Below are 23,237 nucleotides of genomic sequence, written 5' to 3' on the forward strand. Positions count from 1 at the left end.
TCGATCACCCATATCTCAGAAAGAAAAAATATTTTGAAATGCAATACAAAAAAAAAAGTTGTTCAAAATGATATTCTTAACAATATGCAACCTCCAGATTTTCGTTAAACGGCCCCTATAAGGAGATAAGGGATCGGCCCTAAAAACCTTCTTTCTCAAATATCTCCAGAACAGTAACGAACTTTTAAACACTTGTTGAACAAAATGTGTTAAGAATTAAGTGACCTTTCATTTGATATCAAGAAAAAGGGGCTGGTCCCATAAATTAGGGAACCAAAGGGCTCTAAAGTCTTTTATCTATAGCCCTTTACTGAGGGATATTTTTATAAAATGTTATAGAAGCAGATATGTTTATCTCACAGTTATGTATCTAAGCAATGTAATGATTTTATCATGTGTTATGTAATTAAGGGTTTCTAGGGGTCAAAAGTCCAACCTTTGATCACCCATATCTTAGAAAGGAAATTTCATTAAACGGTCCCTATATGGAGATAAGGGATCGGCCCCTAATACCTTCTTTCCCATGTATCTTAAGAACGGTAACGAATATCTGAACATTTGTTAACAAAATGTGTTTAGAATGAAATGACCTTCCATTTAATTTCAAGACAAAGGGGCTGGCCCCTTAAATTAGGGGACCAAAGGGCTCTAAATTCTTTAATCTATAGCGTTTTACTAAGAGCTATTTTGTGAAAGGATATTTAAGCTGAATTAGGTATAATACGTTTATATATCCTAACAATATAATGATTTTCTCTTGCGTTACGTAATAAGGGTTCTTTAGGAGCCAGAGGTAAACAAGTTTAATCTTTTCTATCTTAATTTGAAGAAATGCAAGTATTTAAAAAAAAATAATATAAGAGAAGTTATAAAATGTGATACAAAAAAGCATTAGTTTTCCACTCTTTTTTCCATATCATGTTTTTTTGTCGAAAATCAAAATCGATGATGTCAAATTTCCTTCTAAAAATCGGACGGAAGACCTCCTCGTTGCTCGCAACGAGATCGTGTCTAGTTATTTTTCTTTTTTTTTCTTACAAATTTTGTGCACGCGATTTCTCAGAAACGGCTTGACCGATTTTCATGAAACTTTCAGATCTGATAGATAATGATCTGAACCTTATAGGTTTTTAATTTTATTGATGACGTCACTTCCATTTTTGAGAAACTGACGTTTTAGCGATTTTCAGAGGGGTGGCTTGTCCCTCTAAGTTCTCCTAAACTATAAAAGATATTGAGTTCAAACTTTCAGGGATAGTAGACGAAAGATTGTAGATTTGCAATTTTATTTTCATTTTGATCTGGCTTGAAACGCGCCGAAGCTCGCCTGGACCTGAAAATTGGTATTAAAAAAAGTCGTAATTTTTCGTGGTTTTTTTTAATTATCTCTTTTCTGAAAAATATTTTGTTAAGACATGTAATGTAAAAATAGTTTCTACTTACATGACCTTTCTTTTAAAATCAAGAAAAAGGGGCTGGCCCCTCAAATAAGGGGACCAAAGGGTTGGAAAGTCTTTAATCTGTAGCCCTTTACTGAACAATATTTTGTGAAATGTTGTAGAAGCAAATATGTTTATCTTACAGTTATGTATCCAAGCAATGTATTGATTTTTCCATGTGTTACGTAATTAAGGGTTTTTAGGGGCCGAAAGTCCAAAATTTCGATCACCCATATCTCGGAAAGGAAAAATATTTTGAAATGCAGTATAGAAGAAAAGTTGTTCAAAATGATGTTCTTAACAATATGCAACCTTCAAAATTTCGTTAAAGGGCCCCTATAAGGAGATAAGGGATCGGCCCCTAAAACCTTCTTTCTCATATATCTCCAGAACGGTAACAGATTTCTAAACACTTGTTGAACAAAATGTGTTTAGAATTCAGTGACCTTTTATTTGATATCAAGAAAAAGGGGCTGGCCCCTTAAATAAGGGAACCAAAGGGCTCGAAAGTCTTTTATCTATAGCCCTTTACTCAGAGATATTTTGTAAAATATTATAAAAGCAAATGGGTTTATCTTACAGTAATGTATCCAAGCAATGTAATGATTTTCTCATGTGTTACGTAATTAAGGGTTTTTAGGGGCCGAAAGTCCCAAATTTCGATCACCCATATCTCAGAAAGGAAAAATATTTTGAAATGCAATACAGAGGAGAAGTTGTTCAAATTAATGTTCTTTACAATATGCAACGTTTAAATTTTCGTTAAACGGCTCCAATAAGGAGATAAGGGATCGGCCCCTAAAACCTTCTTTCTCATATATCTCCAGAACGGTAACGATTTTCTGAACACTTGTTGAACAAAAAATGTTTAAAATTAAATAACCCTTCATTTAAAATCAAGAAAAAGGGGCTGGCCCCTAAAATTAGGGGACCAAAGGGCTCTAACGTCTTTAATCTGTAGCCCTTTTCTGTAACATATTATGTGAAAGGTTATAGAAGCAAATATGTTTATCTCACAGTTCTGTATCCAAGCAATGTATTGATTTTATTATGTGTTACTTAATGAAGGGTTTTTAGGGGCCAAAAGTCCAAAATTTCTGTCCCCGATATATCTCAGAAAGGAAAAATATTTTGAAATGCAATACAGAAGAAAAGTTGTTTAAATTAATGTTTTAAACAATATGCAACCTTCAAAATTTCGTTAAACGGCCCCTATAAGGAGATAAGGGATCGGCCCCTAAAACCTTCTTTCTCATATATCTCCAGAACGGTATCGGTTTTCTAAACACTTGTTGAACAAAATTTGTTTAGAATTAAATGACCTGTCATTTAATATCAAGAAAAAAGGGGCTGGCCCCTCAAATAAGGGGACCAAAGGGCTATAAGTCTTTAATCTGTAGCCCTTTTCTGAGAGTTATTTTGTGAAAGGTTATAAAAATCCAAAATTTCGATCACCCATATCTCAGAAAGGAAAAATATTTTGAAATGCAATACAAAAAAAAATTGTTCAAAATGATTTTCTTAACAATATGCAACCTTCAAATTTTCGTAAACGGTCCCTATAAGGAGATAAAGAATCAGCCCCTTAAAACTTCTTTATCATGTATCTCCAGAACGGTAACGAATTTTTAAACACTTGTTGACAAAATTTGTTCAGAATTAAATGACCTTTCATTTAATATCAGGAAACTTTTTTCTTGATATTAAATGAAAGGTCCCGTAAATTAGGGGATCAAAGGGCTCTAAAAAAATTATATATAGCCCTTTAATAAGAGCCATATTATGAAAGGTTATTAAAGCTAGATTAGGTATAATACGTTTATATATCCTAAAAATATAAAGATTTTCTCTTGCGTTACCCAATTAGGGTTTTTTGGGACCAGATGTCAACAAGTTTAATATTTTCAATCTTCATTGGAAGAAATGCAAGTATTTTAAAAAGCAATGTAATAGAACTTATAAAAAGCGATACAATAAAGCATTAGTAGTTCACTCCTTTTTCAATATCATGTTTTGTTGTCAAAAATCATAGTTGATGATGTCATATTTTCTTCTAAAAATCGGACGGAAGACCTCCTCGTTGCTCGCAACGAGATCGTATCTAGTTAAGGTCTTCCGTTTCCAACGGAAGACCTTATTGTTTTCGTTCGGTTTCTTTTTCCCTATTATTAAGGTCTTCCGTTTCAAACGGAAGACCTTATTGTTTTCGTTCGGTTTCTTTTTCCCTATTATTATTATTATTTTTCTTTTTTTTTCTTACAAATTTTGTGCACGCGATTTCTCAGAAACGGCTTGACCGATTTTCATGAAACTTTCAGATCTGATAGATAATGATCTGAACCTTATAGGTTTTTGATTTTATTGATGACGTCACTTCCGTTTTTGAGAAACTGACGTTTTAGCGATTTTCAGAGGGGTGGCTTGTCCCTCTAAGTTCTCCTAAACTATACAAGATATTGAGTTCAAACTTTCAGGGATAGTAGACGAAAGATTGTAGATTTGCAATTTTATTTTCATTTTGATCTAGCTTTAAAGGCGCCGAAGCTCGCCTGGACCCGAAAATTGAGATGGAAAAAACGTCGTAATTTTTCGTGGTTTTTTTTAATTATCTCTTTTCTGAAAAATATTTTGATAAGACATGTAATGTAAAAATAGTTTCTACTTACATGACCTTTCTTTTAAAATCAAGAAAAAGGGGCTGGCCCCTCAAATAAGGGGACCAAAAGGCTCTAAAGTCTTTAATCTGTAGCCCTTTACTGAACGATATTTTGCGAAATGTTATAGAAGCAAATATGTTCATCTTACAGTTATGTATCCAAGCAATGTATTGATTTTTCCATGTGTTACGTAATTAAGGGTTTTTAGGGGCCGAAAGTCCAAAATTTCGATCACCCATATCTCGGAAAGGAAAAATATTTTCAAATGCAGCATAGAAGAAAAGTTGTTCAAAATGATGTTCTTAACAATATGCAACCTTCAAAATTTCGTTAAAGGGCCCCTATAAGGAGATAAGGGATCGGCCCCTAAAACCTTCTTTCTCATATATCTCCAGAACGGTAACAGATTTCTGAACACTTAATGAACAAAATTTGTTTAGAATTCAGTGACCTTTTATTTGATATCAAGAAAAAGGGGCTGGCCCCTTAAATAAGGGATCCAAAGGGCTCGAAAGTCTTTTATCTATAGCCCTTTACTGAGAGATATTTTGTAAAATATTATAAAAGCAAATGTGTTTATCTTACAGTAATGTATCCAAGCAATGTAATAATTTTCTCATGTGTTACGTAATTAAGGGTTTTTAGGGGCCGAAAGTCCCAAATTTCGATCACCCATATCTCAGAAAGGAAAAATATATTGAAATGCAATACAGAGGAGAAGTTGTTCAAATTAATGTTCTTTACAATATGCAACGTTTAAATTTTCGTTAAACGGCCCCAATAAGGAGATAAGGGATCGGCCCCTAAAACCTTCTTTCTAATATATCTCCAGAACGGTAACGATTTTCTGAACACTTGTTGAACAACAATTGTTTAGAATTAAATAACCCTTCATTTAAAATCAAGAAAAAGGGGCTGGCCCCTAAAATTAGGGGACCAAAGAGCTCTAAAGTCTTTAATCTGTAGCCCTTTACTGTAACATATTATGTGAAAGGTTATAGAAGCAAATATGTTTATCTCACAGTTATGTATCCAAGCAATGTAATGATTTTATTATGTGTTACTTAATGAAGGGTTTTTAGGGGCCAAAAGTCCAAAATTTCTGTTCCCCATATCTCAGAAAGGAAAAATATTTTGTAATGCAATACAGAAGAAAAGTTGTTTAAATTAATGTTTTAAACAATATGTAACCTTCAAAATTTCGTTAAACGGCCCCTAAAGGAGATAAGGGATCGGCCCCTAAAACCTTCTTTCTCATATATCTCCAGAACGGTATCGGTTTTCTAAACACTTGTTGAACAAAATTTGTTTAGAATTAAATGACCTGTCATTTAATATCAAGAAAAAAGGGGCTGGCCCCTCAAATAAGGGGACCAAAGGGCTATAAGTTTTTAATCTGTAGCCCTTTTCTGAGAGTTATTTTGTGAAAGTTATAGAAGTAAATATGTTTATCTCACAGTTATGTATTCAAGCAATGTAATGATTTTATCATGTGTTACTTAATTATGGGTTTTTAGGGGCCAAAAATCCAAAATTTCGATCACCCATATCTCAGAAAGGAAAAATATTTTGAAATGCAATACAAAAAAAATTGTTCAAAATGATTTTCTTAACAATATGCAACCTTCAAATTTTCGTAAACGGTCCCTATCAGGAGATAAAGAATCAGCCCCTTAAAACTTCTTTCTCATGTATCTCCAGAACGGTAACGAATTTTTAAACACTTGTTGACAAAATGTGTTCAGAATTAAATGACCTTTCATTTAATATCAGGAAACTTTTTTCTTGATATTAAATGAAAGGTCCCTTAAATTAGGGGATCAAATGGCTCTAAAAAAATTATCTATAGTCCTTTAATGAGAGCCATCTTGTGAAAGGTTATTAAAGCTAGATTAGGTATAATACGTTTATATATCCTAAAAATATAATGATTTTCTCTTGCGTTACCCAATTAGGGTTTTTTGGGACCAGATGTCAACAAGTTTAATCTTTTCAATCTTCATTGGAAGAAATGCAAGTATTTTAAAAAGCAATGTAATATAACTTATAAAAAGCGATACAATAAAGCATTAGTAGTTCACTCCTTTTTCAATATCATGTTTTGTTGTCAAAAATCATAGTTGATGATGTCATATTTTCTTCTAAAAATCATACGGAAGACCTCCTCGTTGCTCGCAACGAGATCGTATCTAGTTATTATTATTTTTCTTTTTTTTTCTTACAAATTTTGTGCACGCGATTTCTCAAAAACGGCTTGACCGATTTTCATGAAACTTTCAGATCTGATAGATACTGATCTGAACCTTATAGGTTTTTGATTTTATTGATGACGTCACTTCCATTTTTGAGAAACTGACGTTTTAGCGATTTTCAGAGGGGTGGCTTGTCCCTCTAAGTTCTCCTAAACTATAAAAGATATTGAGTTCAAACTTTCAGGGATAGTAGACGAAAGATTGTAGATTTGCAATTTTATTTTCATTTTGATCTAGCTTTAAAGGCGCCGAAGCTCGCCTGGACCCGAAAATTGAGATGGAAAAAACGTCGTAATTTTTTGTGTTTTTTTTAATTATCTCTTTTCTGAAAAATATTTTGTTAAGACATGTAATGTAAAAATAGTTTCTACTTACATGACCTTTCTTTTAAAATCAAGAAAAAGGGGCTGGCCCTTCAAATAAGGGGATCAAAGGGCTCGAAAGTCTTTAATCTGTAGCCCTTTACTGAACGATATTTTGTGAAATGTTATAGAAGCAAATATGTTCATCTTACAGTTATGTATCCAAGCAATGTAATGATTTTTCCATGTGTTACGTAATTAAGGGTTTTTAGGGGCCGAAAGTCCAAAATTTCGATCACCCATATCTCGGAAAGGAAAAATATTTTGAAATGCAGTATAGAAGAAAAGTTGTTCAAAATGATGTTCTTAACAATATGCAACCTTCAAAATTTCGTTAAAGGGCCCCTATAAGGAGATAAGGGATCGGCCCCTAAAACCTTCTTTCTCATATATCTCCAGAACGGTAACAGATTTCTAAACACTTGTTGAACAAAATGTGTTTAGAATTTAGTGACCTTTTATTTGATATCAAGAAAAAGGGGCTGGCCCCTTAAATTAGGGAACCAAAGGGCTCGAAAATCTTTTATCTATAGCCCTTTACTGAGAGATATTTTGTAAAATATTACAAAAGCAAATGTGTTTATCTCACAGTAATGTATCCAAGCAATGTAATGATTTTCTCATTTGTTACGTAATTAAGGGTTTTTAGGGGCCGAAAGTCCCAAATTTCGATCACCCATATCTCAGAAAGGAAAAATATATTGAAATGCAATACAGAGGAGAAGTTGTTCAAATTAGTGTTCTTAACAATATGCAACCTTCAAATTTTCGTTAAACGGCCCTTATAAGGAGATAAGGGATCGGCCCCTAAAACCTTCTTTCTAATATATCTCCAGAACGGTAACGATTTTCTGAACACTTGTTGAACAAAAGTTGTTTAGAATTAAATAACCCTTCATTTAATATCAAGAAAAAGGGGCTGGCCTCTAAAAATAGGGGACCAAAGGGCTCTAAAGTCTTTAATCTGTAGCCCTTTACTGTAACATATTATGTGAAAGGTTATAAAAGCAAATATGTTTATCTCACAGTTATGTATCCAAGCAATGTAATGATTTTATAATGTGTTATGTAATGAAGGGTTTTTAGGGGCCAAAAGTCCAAAATTTCTGTCCCCCATATCTCAGAAAGGAAAAATATTTTGTAATGCAATACAGAAGAAAAGTTGTTTAAATTAATGTTTTAAACAATATACAACCTTCAAAATTTCGTTAAACGGCCCCTATAAGGAGATAAGGGATCGGCCCCTAAAACCTTCTTTCTCATATATCTCCAGAACGGTATCGGTTTTCTAAACACTTGTTGAACAAAATTTGTTTAGAATTAAATGACCTGTCATTTAATATCAAGAAAAAAGGGGCTGGCACCTTAAATAAGGGGACCAAAGGGCTATAAGTCTTTAATCTGTAGCCCTTTTCTGAGAGTTATTTTGTGAAAGGTTGTAGAAGCAAATATGTTTATTTCACAGTTATGTATTCAAGCAATGTAATGATTTTATCATGTGTTACTTAATTATGGGTTTTTAGGGGCCAAAAATCAAAAATTTCGATCACCCATATCTCAGAAAGGAAAAATATTTTGAAATGCAATACAAAAAAAAATGGCTCAAAATGATTTTCTTAACAATATGCAACCTTCAAATTTTCGTAAACGGTCCCTATAAGGAGATAAAGAATCAGCCCCTTAAAACTTCTTTCTCATGTATCTCCAGAACGGTAACGAATTTTTAAACACTTGTTGGCAAAATGTGTTCAGAATTAAATGACCTTTCATTTAATATCAAGAAACCCTTTTCTTGATATTAAATGAAAGGTCCCTTAAATTAGGGGGTCAAAGGGCTCTAAAAAAATTATCTATAGCCCTTTAATGAGAAACATCTTGTAAAAGGTTATTAAAGCTAGATTAGGTATAATACGTTTATATATCCTAAAAATATAATGATTTTCTCTTGCGTTACCCAATTAGGGTTTTTTGGGACCAGATGTCAACAAGTTTAATCTTTTTAATCTTCATTGGAAGAAATGCAAGTATTTTAAAAAGCAATGTAATAGAACTTATAAAAAGCGATACAATAAAGCATTAGTAGTTCACCCCTTTTTCCATACCATGTTTTGTTGTCAAAAATCATAGTTGATGATGTCATATTTTCTTCTAAAAATCGGACGGAAGACCTCCTCGTTGCTCGCAACGAGATCGAATCTAGTTATTATTATTTTTCTTTTTTTTTCTTACAAATTTTGTGCACGCGATTTCTCAGAAACGGCTTGACCGCTTTTCATGAATCTTTCAGATCTGATAGATAATGACCTAAACCTTATAGGTTTTTGATTTTTTGGATGACGTCACTTCCGTTTTTGAGAAACTGACGTTTTTGCGATTTTCAGAGGGGTGGCTTGTCCCTCTAAGTTCTCCTAAACTATTAAAGATATTGAGTTCAAACTTTCAGGGATAGTAGACGAAAGATTGTAGATTTGTAATTTTATTTTCATTTTGATGTAGCTTTAAAGGCGCCGAAGCTCGCCTGGACCCGAAAATTGAGATGAAAAAAAACGTCTTAATTTTTTGTGCTTTTCTTTAATTATCTCTTTTCTGAAAAATATTTTGTTAAGACATGTAATGTAAAAATAGATTCTTTTTACAAGACCTTTCTTTTAAAATCAAGAAAAAGGGGCTGGGCCCTCAAATAAGGGGACCAAAAGGCTCTAAAGTCTTTCATCTTTAGCCCTTTACTGAACGATATTTTGTAAAATGTTATAAAAGCAAATATGTTTATCTCATAGTTATGTATCTAAGCAATGTAATGATTTTATCATGTGTTATGTAATTAGGGTTTTTTAGGGGCCAAAAGTCCAAAATTTCGATCACCCATATCTCAGAAAGGAAAAATATTTTGAAATGCAGTAGAGAAGGAAAGTTGTTCAAAATGATGTTCTTAACAATATGCAACCTTCAAAATTTCGTTAAACGGCCCCTATAAGGAGATAAGGGATCGGCCCCTAAAACCTTCCTTCTCATATATCTCCAGAACAGTATCAAATTTCTAAACACTTGTAGAACAAAATGTGTTTAGAATTAAGTGCCCTTTTATTTGATATCAAGAAAAAGGGTCTGGCCCCTTAAATAAGGGAACCAAAGGGCTCTAAAGTCTTTTATCTATAGCCCTTTACTGAGGGATATTTTGTAAAATGTTATAGAAGCAAATATGTTTATCTCACAGTTATGTATCGAAGCAATGTAATGATTTTATCATGTGTTATGTAATTAGGGTTTTTTAGGGGCCAAAAGTCCAAAATTTCGATCACCCATATCTCAGAAAGGAAAAATATTTTGAAATGCAGTAGAGAAGGAAAGTTGTTCAAAATGATGTTCTTAACAATATGCAACCTTCAAAATTTCGTTAAACGGCCCCTATAAGGAGATAAGGGATCGGCCCCTAAAACCTTCTTTCTCATATATCTCCAGAACGGTAACAAATTTCTAAACACTTGTAGAGCAAAATGTGTTTAGAATTAAGTGACCTTTTATTTGATATCAAGAAAAAGGGGCTGGCCCCTTAAATAAGGGGATCAAAGGGCTCTCAATCTTTTATCTATAGCCCTTAACTGAGGGATATTATGTAAAATGTTATTGAAGCAAATATGTTTATCTCACAGTTATGTATCTAAGCAATGTAATGATTTTATCATTAGTTATGTAATTAGGGGTTATTAGGGACCAAAAGTCTAAAATTTTGATCAACCATATATTGTAGAAAGGAAAAATATTTTGAAATGCAGTACAGAAGAAAAGTTGTTCTTAATGATGTTCTGAACAAAATGCAACCGGCAAAATTTCGTTAAACGGCCATAAAAGGAGTTAAAGGACCGGCCCCTAAAACCTTCTTGCCCATATATCTCAAGAACGGTAACGAATTTCCAAACATTTGTTGAAAAAATGTGTTCAAAATTAAATGTCCTTTCATTTGATTTCAAGAAAAAGGGGCTGGCCCCTTAAATTAGGGGATCGAAGGGCTCTAAAGTCTTTAATCTATAGCGTTTTATTAAAAGTCGATGATGTCAAATTTCCTTCGAAAAATCGGACGGAAGACCTCCTCGTTGCTCGCAACGAGATCGTGTCTAGTTATTATTATTATTCTTTTTTTGTCTTACAAATTTTGTGCAGGCGATTTCTCGGAGATGACTCGTTCGATTTCCTTCAAATTTGCAGGGCTGATGACAAGTCATATGAATTTTATACCCCCGGAACAATTTTGAAAAATTCACTTCCGGTCGGAAGTTATGGTCGTTTTACAATTTTTAAAAGTCAATTTTGTCGGCGATGTTTCTCAAAAACGAGTAAAGATAGAGAACTGAAATTTTCAGAGATGATAGATCTAGCAATATCCTCGTGTACCTCGGTCAAGAGAATGTTGGCCGTCACTTCCGGTCGTCACCGGAAGCAAAATTAAAAACTGAAAATTTTCAACTTTTTATATTTATATTTTTTTTCCAATAAGATGATAGTGACCCTTTTACTGATTCAGAATATGTAATTTGTTTTAAAATCGATCAGGGCGTTCTCGAGAAATTAAGCGTCAAAGTCCTGAAGCGAGAGTCCGAGTAGCTCAGTCGATATAGTCGTGGACATGGCCCAGGCGACCCGGGTTCAAGCCTGAAATGCCGCAAATTTTTTTTTCATTTTTTTTCGCTTAGATTTACGATTTTATCTTTGAATTGATAGGTTTAATCTTATCTATTCAAAAATTGGACGGAAGACCCACTCGTTGCTCGCAACGAGATCGAATCTAGTTGTTATTACTTTTAAAGTGGATTAAAATGAATAAATAAAAATAAATATTAGGTTATACTCCAAATTTTTAAATATTCATTAAATCCATTATGTGTTTGTTGGTTAAAAGTTTAAATTTCATCAAATGAAGGAATTTAAAATAATGAAACATGCATTAAATCTATTATTGTTTTTTTTTTTTCAGGTGAGCAATACAACCTGACAGGGTCATCAAAGTTTGCTTTGCTGGGGGAGACCTTTACCTGGACATGTAGAATGTTTGTACCTACTAACCAAACTGCAAAAGCTGTTTTGTTTTACAGAAACAATAACTTAGTAGTGGCTATCGGGCATATCAATAATGATTGTATTACTCAGAGTGCAAACATTAAATACACATACACATGTCTGTCAGATTATGTGTATACTCTAACTATACCAGCAGAGAACATGACAGAGATGGAGCAGGGATCAATGTGGAGGTGTGGATATGTTGGCAATTCAAGTTACAGAAGTTCTGATGTCATGCTTAAAATAGCAAGTAAGACAACATGTACTAATGTACATTATTGTAGGGTTAAATATATTATGTCCTTTGGACTATAGCAAACTATACTTAAATTCAGAATTTGAATTGATTTATAGTTGATGTCCACAATGTTTCTTTCATCCCGAGTGACAACCCAGTTACAATAAGAGAGGGTACTCAGATAACAATCCAGTGTGCAATCAACCGTAATGCAGTCCCTGCTCCAAATATCACATGGTACTTAGGATTTACAGATATAACTAAAACAGCGAAAGCAGTTATATCCTACATCACTATAACAGGAAACAGAACAGACAACACAAAGACTCTAGAGTGTAGAGCTACAAACAATAAAAAACCATCGAAGACAGCAAGCACAACTCTTAATGTGGAGTGTAAGTGCATTATCATTCTTGATGAAAAAGTTCAAGTAAAAACTAAATTGAATGCATTGAACACATTCCATTAAAAAAAATTAAAGATCAATGATGAGGGAAAACTATGTGAGTCGAAAATTAGAATTGCATTGAATTACAATACAAATGCAGTAAAAAAAATAAGCAGTGAGTATATTATTTAAGGATATTGATTTTATGTAAACTACGGTGAATATAGGGGTATAGTCTACTAATGCATTTTCCATAGGCGGTAATGTTAACGTTAAGGTTCTTGGCTGCGGCCCCATTTTTTGTTCAGCAACGTGGGATCTCTTGAATGAAAGCTCATCAAATGCCTCTCTCCTGTTAAAATTTGAGGTGTGAAGTTGGATTCTTTATCCGGCAAAATGCGTCTGTATTGAAAAAATATGAAAATGAAAATAAAAGTAGGGAATTTCAAAGTATTGGAAAGGATGTCTATCAAACAAAATTAATTCTTTCTTTCAAATTCTTTCCTTCAAATGATAATCAATTTTGACACTGGCTTTTAAAATTGAAAATCCTCTTTTCAGGCATGTATCAATCATTCTGATTTAAAAAATCCCAATATATATGCATATATACTCTGCAAGTATAAAGACTGTTTTGCTTAAAGGCACTACTTTGTTGTTCTAACGATTCCCATATGTGTATCATTGAAAGGCTGATACTCTGATGGTGGATATAAATGAAATGTGAAGTGTTCTAGTCAAACACATTTTATCTTATATTCTAGGATTTATTACATATAATATTGAAGATATACAGATTGAAAAAAATATATCATGCTAATATGTATGTACATCAAATAGACTTGAATCTCATTTGAAATCATATCCACTTTATGTACACCCTGTCTTAGCAAGACAAAACCAAGCCATTATAGAACGAACACCTAATATATCTCTTTATTAAACAATTAACTATGTTAATTTCCAATTCATACTTTAACAGATCCACCGACAATATATACGTTGCCTAAGCAAGACAAAATAGAAGGAAGAGACTTATTAGTCAACTGTACAACCACCCCTGGGAATCCGAACTCTACCACATTCTACTGGACCAAGGTAGACAACCAAGGTTTCAGACAGAATGGTTCCACCTTACAGTTATACAACACACAGAGAACCAGTTCTGGCACCTATAGATGTACAGCAGAAAACATTTACAGTAATGGAGCAAAGGGATCAGACAGTCTGTCCATGGTCGTCAACGTTTTATGTGAGCTGCTTTTGTGTTTCTTTGTTAACGTATATTTATCTGGGGAAAGTGAAAAATAGTGAGGATTAAGAAATTTGTCACTTGCCTAAAAAATGAAAAAATGAATATCAGATTAACTACGCATTTACAAAAACCCCGATCAATCTATAATACACTTTCAAATAGATAAGCAAATATAAGTATAGATAATATTTATCGACATTTATGATATTTTTGTTAACAGACCCTCCAACCCTGAGTACACTGTCTCAACAAGACATAATAGAGGGAAATGACTTATCACTCACCTGTACAGTCACCCCTGGAAATCCTAGCATTACCACATTTTACTGGACCAAGGCAGACAACCAAGGATTTAGACAAAATGGTCCCACTCTACAGTTATATAACATACAAATAACCAGTTCTGGTACATACAGATGTATAGCAGAAAACAACTATAGTAATGGAGAAAGGGGAACAGACAGTCAATCCATGGCCGTAAATGTTTTATGTAGGTATTTAGCACATAATCATATAAATATTTTGTGTATGTGTTATCGTAGTTTAGATACGATTTTTGCTATTGTTTTAACAGAACTCGTATGTTTATGATGCATACCAATTTATGAAACACCCAGTAGTAAGCACGAAAAAAAAACCAACAACCAATATTCATAAAATTGAAGTGTTTTGTTTCGAACAGCAGACATTTAATTTATTTTTATACTGACGCAGTATCCGTTAATCTCCATATATGTTTTGATAACAGACCCCCCTAACGTGTATACGATGCGTCAGCAAAATATAATAGAAGGAAGAGACTTATCAATCACCTGTCAGGCTACCTCAGGGAATCCTAGTGCTACCACGTTCTATTGGACCAAGGTAGACAACCCAGGAATTAGACAGAATGGTTCCACCTTACATTTACCTAACATACAGAGAACCAGTTCCGGAACTTACAGATGTACAGCAGAGAACAACTACAGTAGTCGAGAAATGGGAACAGACAGTCAGGCAATGGTCGTCAATGTTCAATGTGAGACTTTTAAGACAATTTTATTTGCTCTATCCTAGATGTGTTGGTAGTTATCACACTTTGTCGTTACTGCCCGGAGTTGGGGAAGACCGTTACCGAAATGCTTGGTGTGTTTAAAATAATTTTAGTTTTAGTATGTTTAATGATTACCATCCCATGTGATAGATGAAACGGTGCATAATGTGTGGTTAGTAACATACAATGAATTGTGCCTAAAATACATCAAATGACGTAATTGTACTCCACGCATCATTCCCCTAGAAGGGAATGAAAAAAAGTTTTAACAAACCTTTGTTATTTCACCATATTTGTACGTTTTGCCACATTTGATATGATTGTGGTCATAATAAATTAAATGCATTGTTAAAATAATTCGTCAGCTCAATCCACTAAAACCACTGAAAAAAACTAGATAATTCTACTTCCACTAATTGTTCAGATTATGCCTCATTTGAGTGTTTGCCTTTCTTAAATATATCACGTATACAGTTTGTCATTAAACACCTTTTACATCACTAAACAAAAAATATTGTAGTTCTAAATAAGGACATAATGTGTAGATGAGCACATTAGTAGGACATAAAAATGAAAATATTATTGCGTAGATGAGTGAAAAAAGTTTAAGATTATATATTGTCCTGCAGCTCCATACAAACCAGTTCAGTGAATGGTTTATGAACACAGAAGAGGATTGGTGTGTTTAGCACTTCTCAAAACAATAGATTGTTTTAATACTAAGATTATCCTGAAAGAATATTGTGTTGTTGACATATTCATCACAGTAAAGAATTTTTGACGCACTTAGAATCGTAGTAAATTTTGCAAATGATTTAGGATTTTCAATAACAACTCTTAAAATATTATTCACTGTTGTGTTGTTACATCTAGTAATATTGAAAATTTAAAAAAGGATCTTTAATTTACAACTATAATATTTTTATCTCAATAATTAATTTTTTGATCTTTAAAATTATCATTAATCAACGACAAGGTCAGTTCCCCAATTCATCATGTAAGCCTTCAAACTTTGTTATCTCCTGGAGATGCTACTTAAACTACGCAGTTCCGTCCTTTTTTACCAAAAGTTTAATAACAATCGTGATCGTGCAGTTAGAATTACAACAATTAAAAGCAGCCCAAATCAAAGAGTCTGCTCAACATCATTTTACATGGGTATATATAACATTTTACTTATGATGGACAGTTCTGACTAGTTCGGCCCATCTACGACGATCATGAGTGAACATTTAGTGTTCAAATTTTAGATTAATATTTTATTTCTAAATAAAGTAACAAAACTGTCAAAACTGTCAGAAATAATATTGTGATCCAGGTTTTGAGTCTCCGAGTCCTAGTCTCTGAGTCCTCCACCCAGGTATGAGACATCACTTACTCATAGTACATTCATTCATACATGGCATAAATGTTAGAAAGGTTAAATAGCATTACAGGACTAACATGCAAGATCACGGCCTTTATTACGGACACAGGATGCCAAATATGACAATTTGTTGATAACTTGTTTATATATTTTCAGTTTGGATTTTACTGTGCTAGAATCAATTAACCTCATTTGAACTTAGAGTATTTGGATGCAGGCTTTGAGTGTCCCTCCTTAATATGATATTGATCATGTATAAAAATATACATGAGTTAATGGTTTAAAAGGTTACAAATTACAAAATGAAAATTTATAAATAACCATAGAAATATATCAATTACATATAATATATCTATTACATTATCCAATTTTCATAACATTGAAAAATTATTTTACAATTATGTATTTCGTGATGATCTTTTTATATTAGATACAATTTTTCAGCAGTGTTCATTTAAAGTGTGCGGATCAGAGAATATATTTGTTTATCAAATTAACGAAATTTTATTTGTTAATTGTAATAATAGATCAACCCACGATTGATAGGAGATCCCTACAGATAGTAAACGAGAGTGAGAAAATCTCATTAACCCGAGATATAGTAAGCAACCCGGTGTCAAATGTGTCGTGGTATTATGGTACACAACTCTTGAAAACTCAGCCGTCAGTGACAACCGCTACATACACCATAGAAAACACCACGTGTACAGATACCAAGAACTATACCCTTTTGGTCAGCAATGGAATCGGAAATACAGTGGAAGCACTGGTGGAACTAATTGTAAACTGTAAGATTTTAATAAGTTTGAACCATCTTGAGTATATATGTGTTATCGTCATTATAGTGGTGCTTTTTTTTCTTGTTTTTGTTTTTTTGTTTTTTTTTGTTTTTTTAATAGAAAATCATTAATTTTATTGATTTCTCACCGATGTTTTGAGTTTATATTGTACACTCATATGTACTAACGGTAATCCAAATCTTTCTCGTTATTTAAAAACGTGTTTGATATATATTAAAAATAATAATACATACGGATTAATCATATTTGACGGAGATCTAGTAAATACGAATGTTGCAAGTTGCCTCTGTCATACAGGTTATTTATCAATCAATAATGAATATTTTTTTTTCGGAAACAATCTCTTTATCTTTGTCCAAATTAATATTTTCGTTGAAGATTTTTTACACCAAAATTGATACACAATTTAGAGTAGAGAGTATGTTATGTAATTTGCTTTTTAAAAGGTAAACCAACGCCAGATATTTCAAAAATAACACTTGGAGTGACTTGCACCACCGGCATTGAATTTTCAACCACAATTATTGCATATCCAGAGCCTCAATACGAGTTACAGTATGAAAACGGAACAAGGAACGATCATATGATAACCACTATCACAGAGAATAAAGTGAATAATTTCACAGTTCAAATTAGACAAGATGTTGTGGAGAAAAGTGGCTTTGGAGTTTATCATTTAAGAGCGAGCAACATTTTTGGAGAAACAACTGTAACTGTAAATATAATTAAACAAAGTAAGTAGGTTATTTAATCGATATTTTAAATGGAACGGCTCTTGTTTTGGACATTTTATCTAAGCTTTTGTATATTGGCATATGGTTAGTGATTAAAATTGTTCTGTATGTATGATGAGTTCAGTTTGGCAATTGTATGTTTAACAATCGACATTTATTCAGTCTTTAGCTAATTTGAGAATTTCGAGCTCTGTCTAATTATTTTGCAACGTACATTTATTTATTACGGGCCGCCGGAAGGCGGACCGTTATTTGATACACATTTAAATATTGTTACTGCGTTTCTGCGGGATAGTTCATTTTTAGTAGAATTAATACTATGCTTATTTTTATGAATTAGAAGTAAATTTGTATGTAGAAATATGTTTTATGCCTTTTAGAAAATATCACATATTTTTGTCTTACTCGTAAATGAAAAGTAGGTCATACTTAGTAGATTGTCGTATTTGGCGCGTTTTTATCGAGACTATAATCTATTCGGAAAATTTCGGAGTTCTTCATTCTTTTCAGACCTGAAATACTAAAGACCTAAATGTCATTAAATTTTATATAAATGATATATTTTAATTTCTATGTGTCGTGTCAAATAAAATGACTTTTGTATTTAATATATTTCCATGTAAAATGTGGTAGAAAATATCATGAAATGACATTATATTAATTATTTACGCAAGAATATGACAGAAATGAAAATTTGAATTCACTGGAAAATTTGAACTAATCCATTTTTATTTTATTATGAGGTCCCTTGAAATCATATATTAAGCTAATGCATTAAGTTTTCATTCAATACAATGCAACAACAAAAAACCCAAAATGATTTGAAATGCATAATCTCCAAGAGAAATTTGAAATGATGAGTTGAACTTTGTATTTGAGTAATGTACAAATCATTGTGTTCTCCACTACTTCATACTATGGCAATGATCAAACAATTTCCGTTAGAAATGCTTACAGTAACAAAATCGATTCTTTGTGATAATAGTAATATGTTAAACTTCAAAACAAGTTGCTGAAAGTATATTAAAATTTACCATAAAAATTAGTACAACCAATTCTTATTTTCCTCTATGTGATGTGTTTTTCTGTAAACAACCAATGATTCATACAACAATTATATATATTTTGCGGCCCATTTGACGCTTGCGTCAATATCATATCTTGTTCATCTTTTATTTACATTTATCAAATTCAAACATACAAAATTTCTATTAATATGATGTCAATTTTTAAAATAAATTAACCACTGTCTTTCCCTACTACTTTCATTCATGCACTCATTTAAAAACCAAAAGTAAATGGACCTGGGGTTGTATATTAAAATAAATAGAAAATGTTTATGGCAAATTTCACTTCGTTTTACAGTTACAAAAAAAATCTTTGCACTGTGACCAGCATTTTTCAAATTCCCTAAGTTGAAATTTTTGAATTGTATTTAAAACAAAAATAAGCTTATAGCTCGACATAGTATGGACTCTTATTCTGCTTCAGGCATAATAATATAAATTGTTTTGTAATTAAAACTATGAAATTCACAGGTCTATTGTCTACATTTAGAGTATTTTCTCCAGACAGTATATTGATTACATTGAATCCAACCCTTTCCCTTGTTTATCCATATATAGACTTACTAAGATTATTCCACGAGGGTAAAACATTAGTACAACTAAAAATACATGTTGTATTGTTTCTATTTCTTCTTTACAAAAATACAGCAATCATTTGCGATGATCTTGATTTTTTTCAAATGATATTTCACTGGAAGAATTCCGTGTAGAACTCTGTACTGTAGCAATTATACAGATGTATCATTAGATGTTATAAAACATGTTTTGAAACAGTCTTGTATGCAGAAATTTTATCCATGTGTTAATTTATTATTCCATCTTGATATTGCTTATGGGACTACTTCAGTAAAGTTCAAAGTTTTATAAATTGCCTTGGTTTTTTTTTTAATTCAATAAGATTACTTTGAAATACATTGGTAAAAAAAGGAGTGCAATTTCTTTTTCATTCTTTACTCTTTTAACATAAACTGATTTTAATTACTTTGAAATAGCACTTATAATACTGTTAAATTGCATGACATATACATCAGGCAAGTTAAACGTATGTATATAAAATTATCATATGTCAAAAAGGCTCCATTTTTAGATAAGAAATCTCCAACCAATTTTATACCACTTTGGTACCACACATCAATAAATAAAGACTTATTGACAATTGTAGCACAGTTCTGCCATATTGGAACATTGATAATATTTTGTTTAATATAACCAGGATGTTTGTTGAACACGTTCACTACCATGGAGCCATGATTGGAAAACATCTTGCCAAAAAAACATTGTTCTGTTTTATCTTTCTGATAAAATCATCCTCAAACTCTAACATTTTCGTAACAACATCTTTGCCGTTAATTCCCAAAAAATATCCATCCATGGGTGTGGTCGAGATTTAATTTTTTTTTTATCCACGAACATTTGAGAGAAGAAACAAAACTATGGAAATCTTGCATTCTTAAACCACTTTTTTGTGTAATAATGAGTAACTATTTGCCCTTTTACTCTATCACCTTTCGATCTCCATATAAAATTAAATATTGCTTTTTTTAATAAGGATATAATGCTTCATTGGATGTTGAAAGTGAAATAAAAAGATGATTCAATTTCGGCAAAAATTAATTACTGGCCACATTTACTCTACCAACAGGAGTTAGAGTCAAACTGTTCCATTGTTGTACTTTACTTTAGTATTTATATCTAAATTAAGGCAAGCGCTAGCATCCACCGAGTATAGTTAAATAACCTGATCTGAGAACTCTTAGAAGCCTATCCAAACCATTTTGGTTTTAGAGCTGTTTATTTTTTAATTCCAGAAGGTTTTAAGATAAAATCTAATGTATCAAGAGAATTAAAAAGAGACTCTAGTGAGCCATCAAATGTCAGGTTGTTTCATCTGCATATTGTGTTATCTTGTGTTCTTTACCACTGACTACAAGACCCTTAATGTTTGTATTCCGTTTGATAAGAATGGGTAGGATCTCTGCACATAGTAAAAATAAATATTGAGCAACTGGAGCTCCTTGGTCTGCAACCTCTCTGTATGTCAAATCGATCAGACAGATATCTATATTGCAAACCAGCTGCTTTAAAGATTGTATTAAAAATCTTAACCTAGCAAATTATATTTTTCCAAACCCCCCAAAAATCAAAACTTTGTAAATTAACTTATATGCTATAGAATCAAATGCCTTTTCGAAATATACATTTTCGAAAACAACATACATTTATTAAGCATACATAGATGCATTTCATACCACACTAATATAACATTATTGGTTTCTTATGTATATATACAGGAACACCAGCCATTCCCAGAAATATAAAAGTAACATGTAAAGTAACAGGAGCCATGGTACAATGGATATCTTCCTTCAATGGTGGATCCACTCAGAATTTTACTGTGATTACTTTGAGTGGCCAAGATGGTACTAGTTTCTACAATGAACTTAACGACGAAGGAGAAAATGAGATCCATGTTACTTACGTAAGCAATCTTCAACCATCGGTGACGTACTGGTTTTTTGTGTCGGCAAAGAACAGTCATGGATCGAGTTCCTCAAAAGCCATCAGTTGCACCACAATGAAAGGTTATTTTAAAACATTTGTTAACTCTACCTGTGTAGTTTGAAGTTTTAAAAATATGACTTTCACGTTCTTAAACAACTAGAATGCATTGTAAAACAAACTAATGTTTAAGTAATTTTCAATTTCATATCATAATGTTCAACTTTTTATCCAAACAAGATAAAACCGTTGTTTTGACCATAAAAAGAATGAATATTTATGAAAAATTTAAATCAAGCAAACATGTTAAACATTATTTAAATAAAAATTCATTCGTGTGGTCTCAACATTAACATTGTTCTAACATTAATACAACGGTGTGAAATCAACGTTGAAAAAAATTACCTTAGAAAATTGGTGAACATTGGTTATTTGCATCACCACAGGATATCCTTGTCAAATTGTTGTTGGAACAACGTTGCATGTATCTGTTTGCTTAAAAATGTTTTGTAACCAAAATAATTGTACACAGTGCATAAATTTTATTAATAAGCCTATCTTTTTCACTATGAAAAGTATTTCATAGAATCATGATTTGTTTATTTTTTTTTACAGAGACAACAAGCTCTCAGACAGTAGTAGTTGCTGGAAGCATTGGAGCGGCACTGGTGTTTGTCACGATTGTTTTGATTCTTGTTTATTTTGTTCACAGACGATACACATGTATCTTTACATTTAAAATAGGTAATGTATATTCTTATTACCACATATCAAGTTGCCCATGGACTGTTTTGCTGGGTGACTCTCACTGTTTATGTTTTCACATCAACATTTTTATAATTTAATTCCCCAACAAGATATCTTTGAGAAATTATTTCAATTATGAAAATACACTAAATCCAATTAAGCGATAAACTGTCAAAAGACTATTGAATCGCTGCTTGATTTGTTGTAAAACGATCGGTAGTAAAGATCAATTCAAGCGGATAATTTGTTGAAGTTGGCTATAAAAACTGTAAAAAAATGTTCAAATGTCATAAACAACTTTCACAATATTGTATTCATTTTTAATACATTAATTGAATTTGATTCAAAATTTAGCTTAGTTTCATTTGATATTAAAAATAACTTAATTATCCGCAACAATAAAATCACGAAGCGTTAGCATACAGTGTGTGACCCAGTAAAGTTTTTGTTTATAGAGTTTCTTGGATATGTTTCACAATTGTATTTATCATCTTAAGAGATTGTTCAGTTGTTACGTTACAACCTACATATGATATAGGTATAAAAACAAAATAATAAAATTGAAGAGATTTTCAGTGAATATGCTTCTTAATCTTAATGTTTCTATTCATTTATTATAGCGTTTGAAAAAAGAAATACGTAAGTTTTTATCTACAGGATTTTACACAATCTTTGAATTTGCTTTGTGTAAAAAATATAGATACATTAATGTAATTATTTATATTTGATTTAAACATTTTGCTTCCTTTGTAATTTAAATTGCAGCTAAATTATTAAGAGGTTCGTCTGTTTTTGAAAAAAAAAATCAACATGGTATGAAAGATTGACGCTTAAACTTTACAATGCCAGTGGATCCTTTGTGCATATCTAATTTTAATTTTTTAAACTTCTAAGCATGATATGTAGTAGTTGCCGTAAAAGTTACTATTGATTTTCCTTAGATATCCTATAGAGGGATTAAAGGGTCAAGGGATGGCGTAGCTCTCGTGTGACCTTTTACATGTAACTTCTCTATATGGGAAAACTAAAAAAACCTTATACGTAAAGTCATATGTACATGATCTCCTTCTTAGAATTTTTAATATTGTGGTTTTATCAATATTCGTTGAATACCAATTTTCGCGGATTTTGTTGTTAAGTTTATCCATGAAATAAAAATGTTCATTGAAATGCAGTTTCTATTAACATTTTGTATTGAATGGGCCATTGGCCATGAATTTATGTATCCTTGAAACTGTGATTTTCTTTTTATCCACGCAAATTGATGCCTTTGAATATGAATGAAATCACAGTATGTCAAGCTAGATAATTGGATCACCTCGCCCTTTTATGTCGATGACTATAA

General features: G+C 32.1%; 1 protein-coding gene across 4 annotated transcripts in view; it reads left to right on the top strand.

The window, feature by feature from the left end:
* The window catches only part of LOC105327300 (neural cell adhesion molecule 1-A), a 38,931-nt gene that overhangs the window by 10,553 nt on the left and 5,141 nt on the right, over window positions 1-23,237 (top strand). For all 4 annotated transcript variants that reach the window (XM_066076953.1, XM_066076954.1, XM_066076955.1 and 1 more), the window contains exons 2-11: window positions 11,680-12,015; window positions 12,120-12,398; window positions 13,374-13,643; window positions 13,867-14,136; window positions 14,395-14,664; window positions 16,573-16,833; window positions 17,292-17,579; window positions 20,938-21,228; window positions 21,761-21,889; window positions 22,513-22,531. In XM_066076953.1, the coding sequence (XP_065933025.1) occupies window positions 11,680-12,015; window positions 12,120-12,398; window positions 13,374-13,643; window positions 13,867-14,136; window positions 14,395-14,664; window positions 16,573-16,833; window positions 17,292-17,579; window positions 20,938-21,228; window positions 21,761-21,889; window positions 22,513-22,531 (2,413 nt within the window). The remainder of the gene's footprint in view (window positions 1-11,679; window positions 12,016-12,119; window positions 12,399-13,373; window positions 13,644-13,866; window positions 14,137-14,394; window positions 14,665-16,572; window positions 16,834-17,291; window positions 17,580-20,937; window positions 21,229-21,760; window positions 21,890-22,512; window positions 22,532-23,237) is intronic.

The sequence above is a fragment of the Magallana gigas genome, chromosome 2, assembly GCF_963853765.1.
Source record: "Magallana gigas chromosome 2, xbMagGiga1.1, whole genome shotgun sequence".
Taxonomy (NCBI): Eukaryota; Metazoa; Mollusca; class Bivalvia; order Ostreida; family Ostreidae; genus Magallana; species Magallana gigas.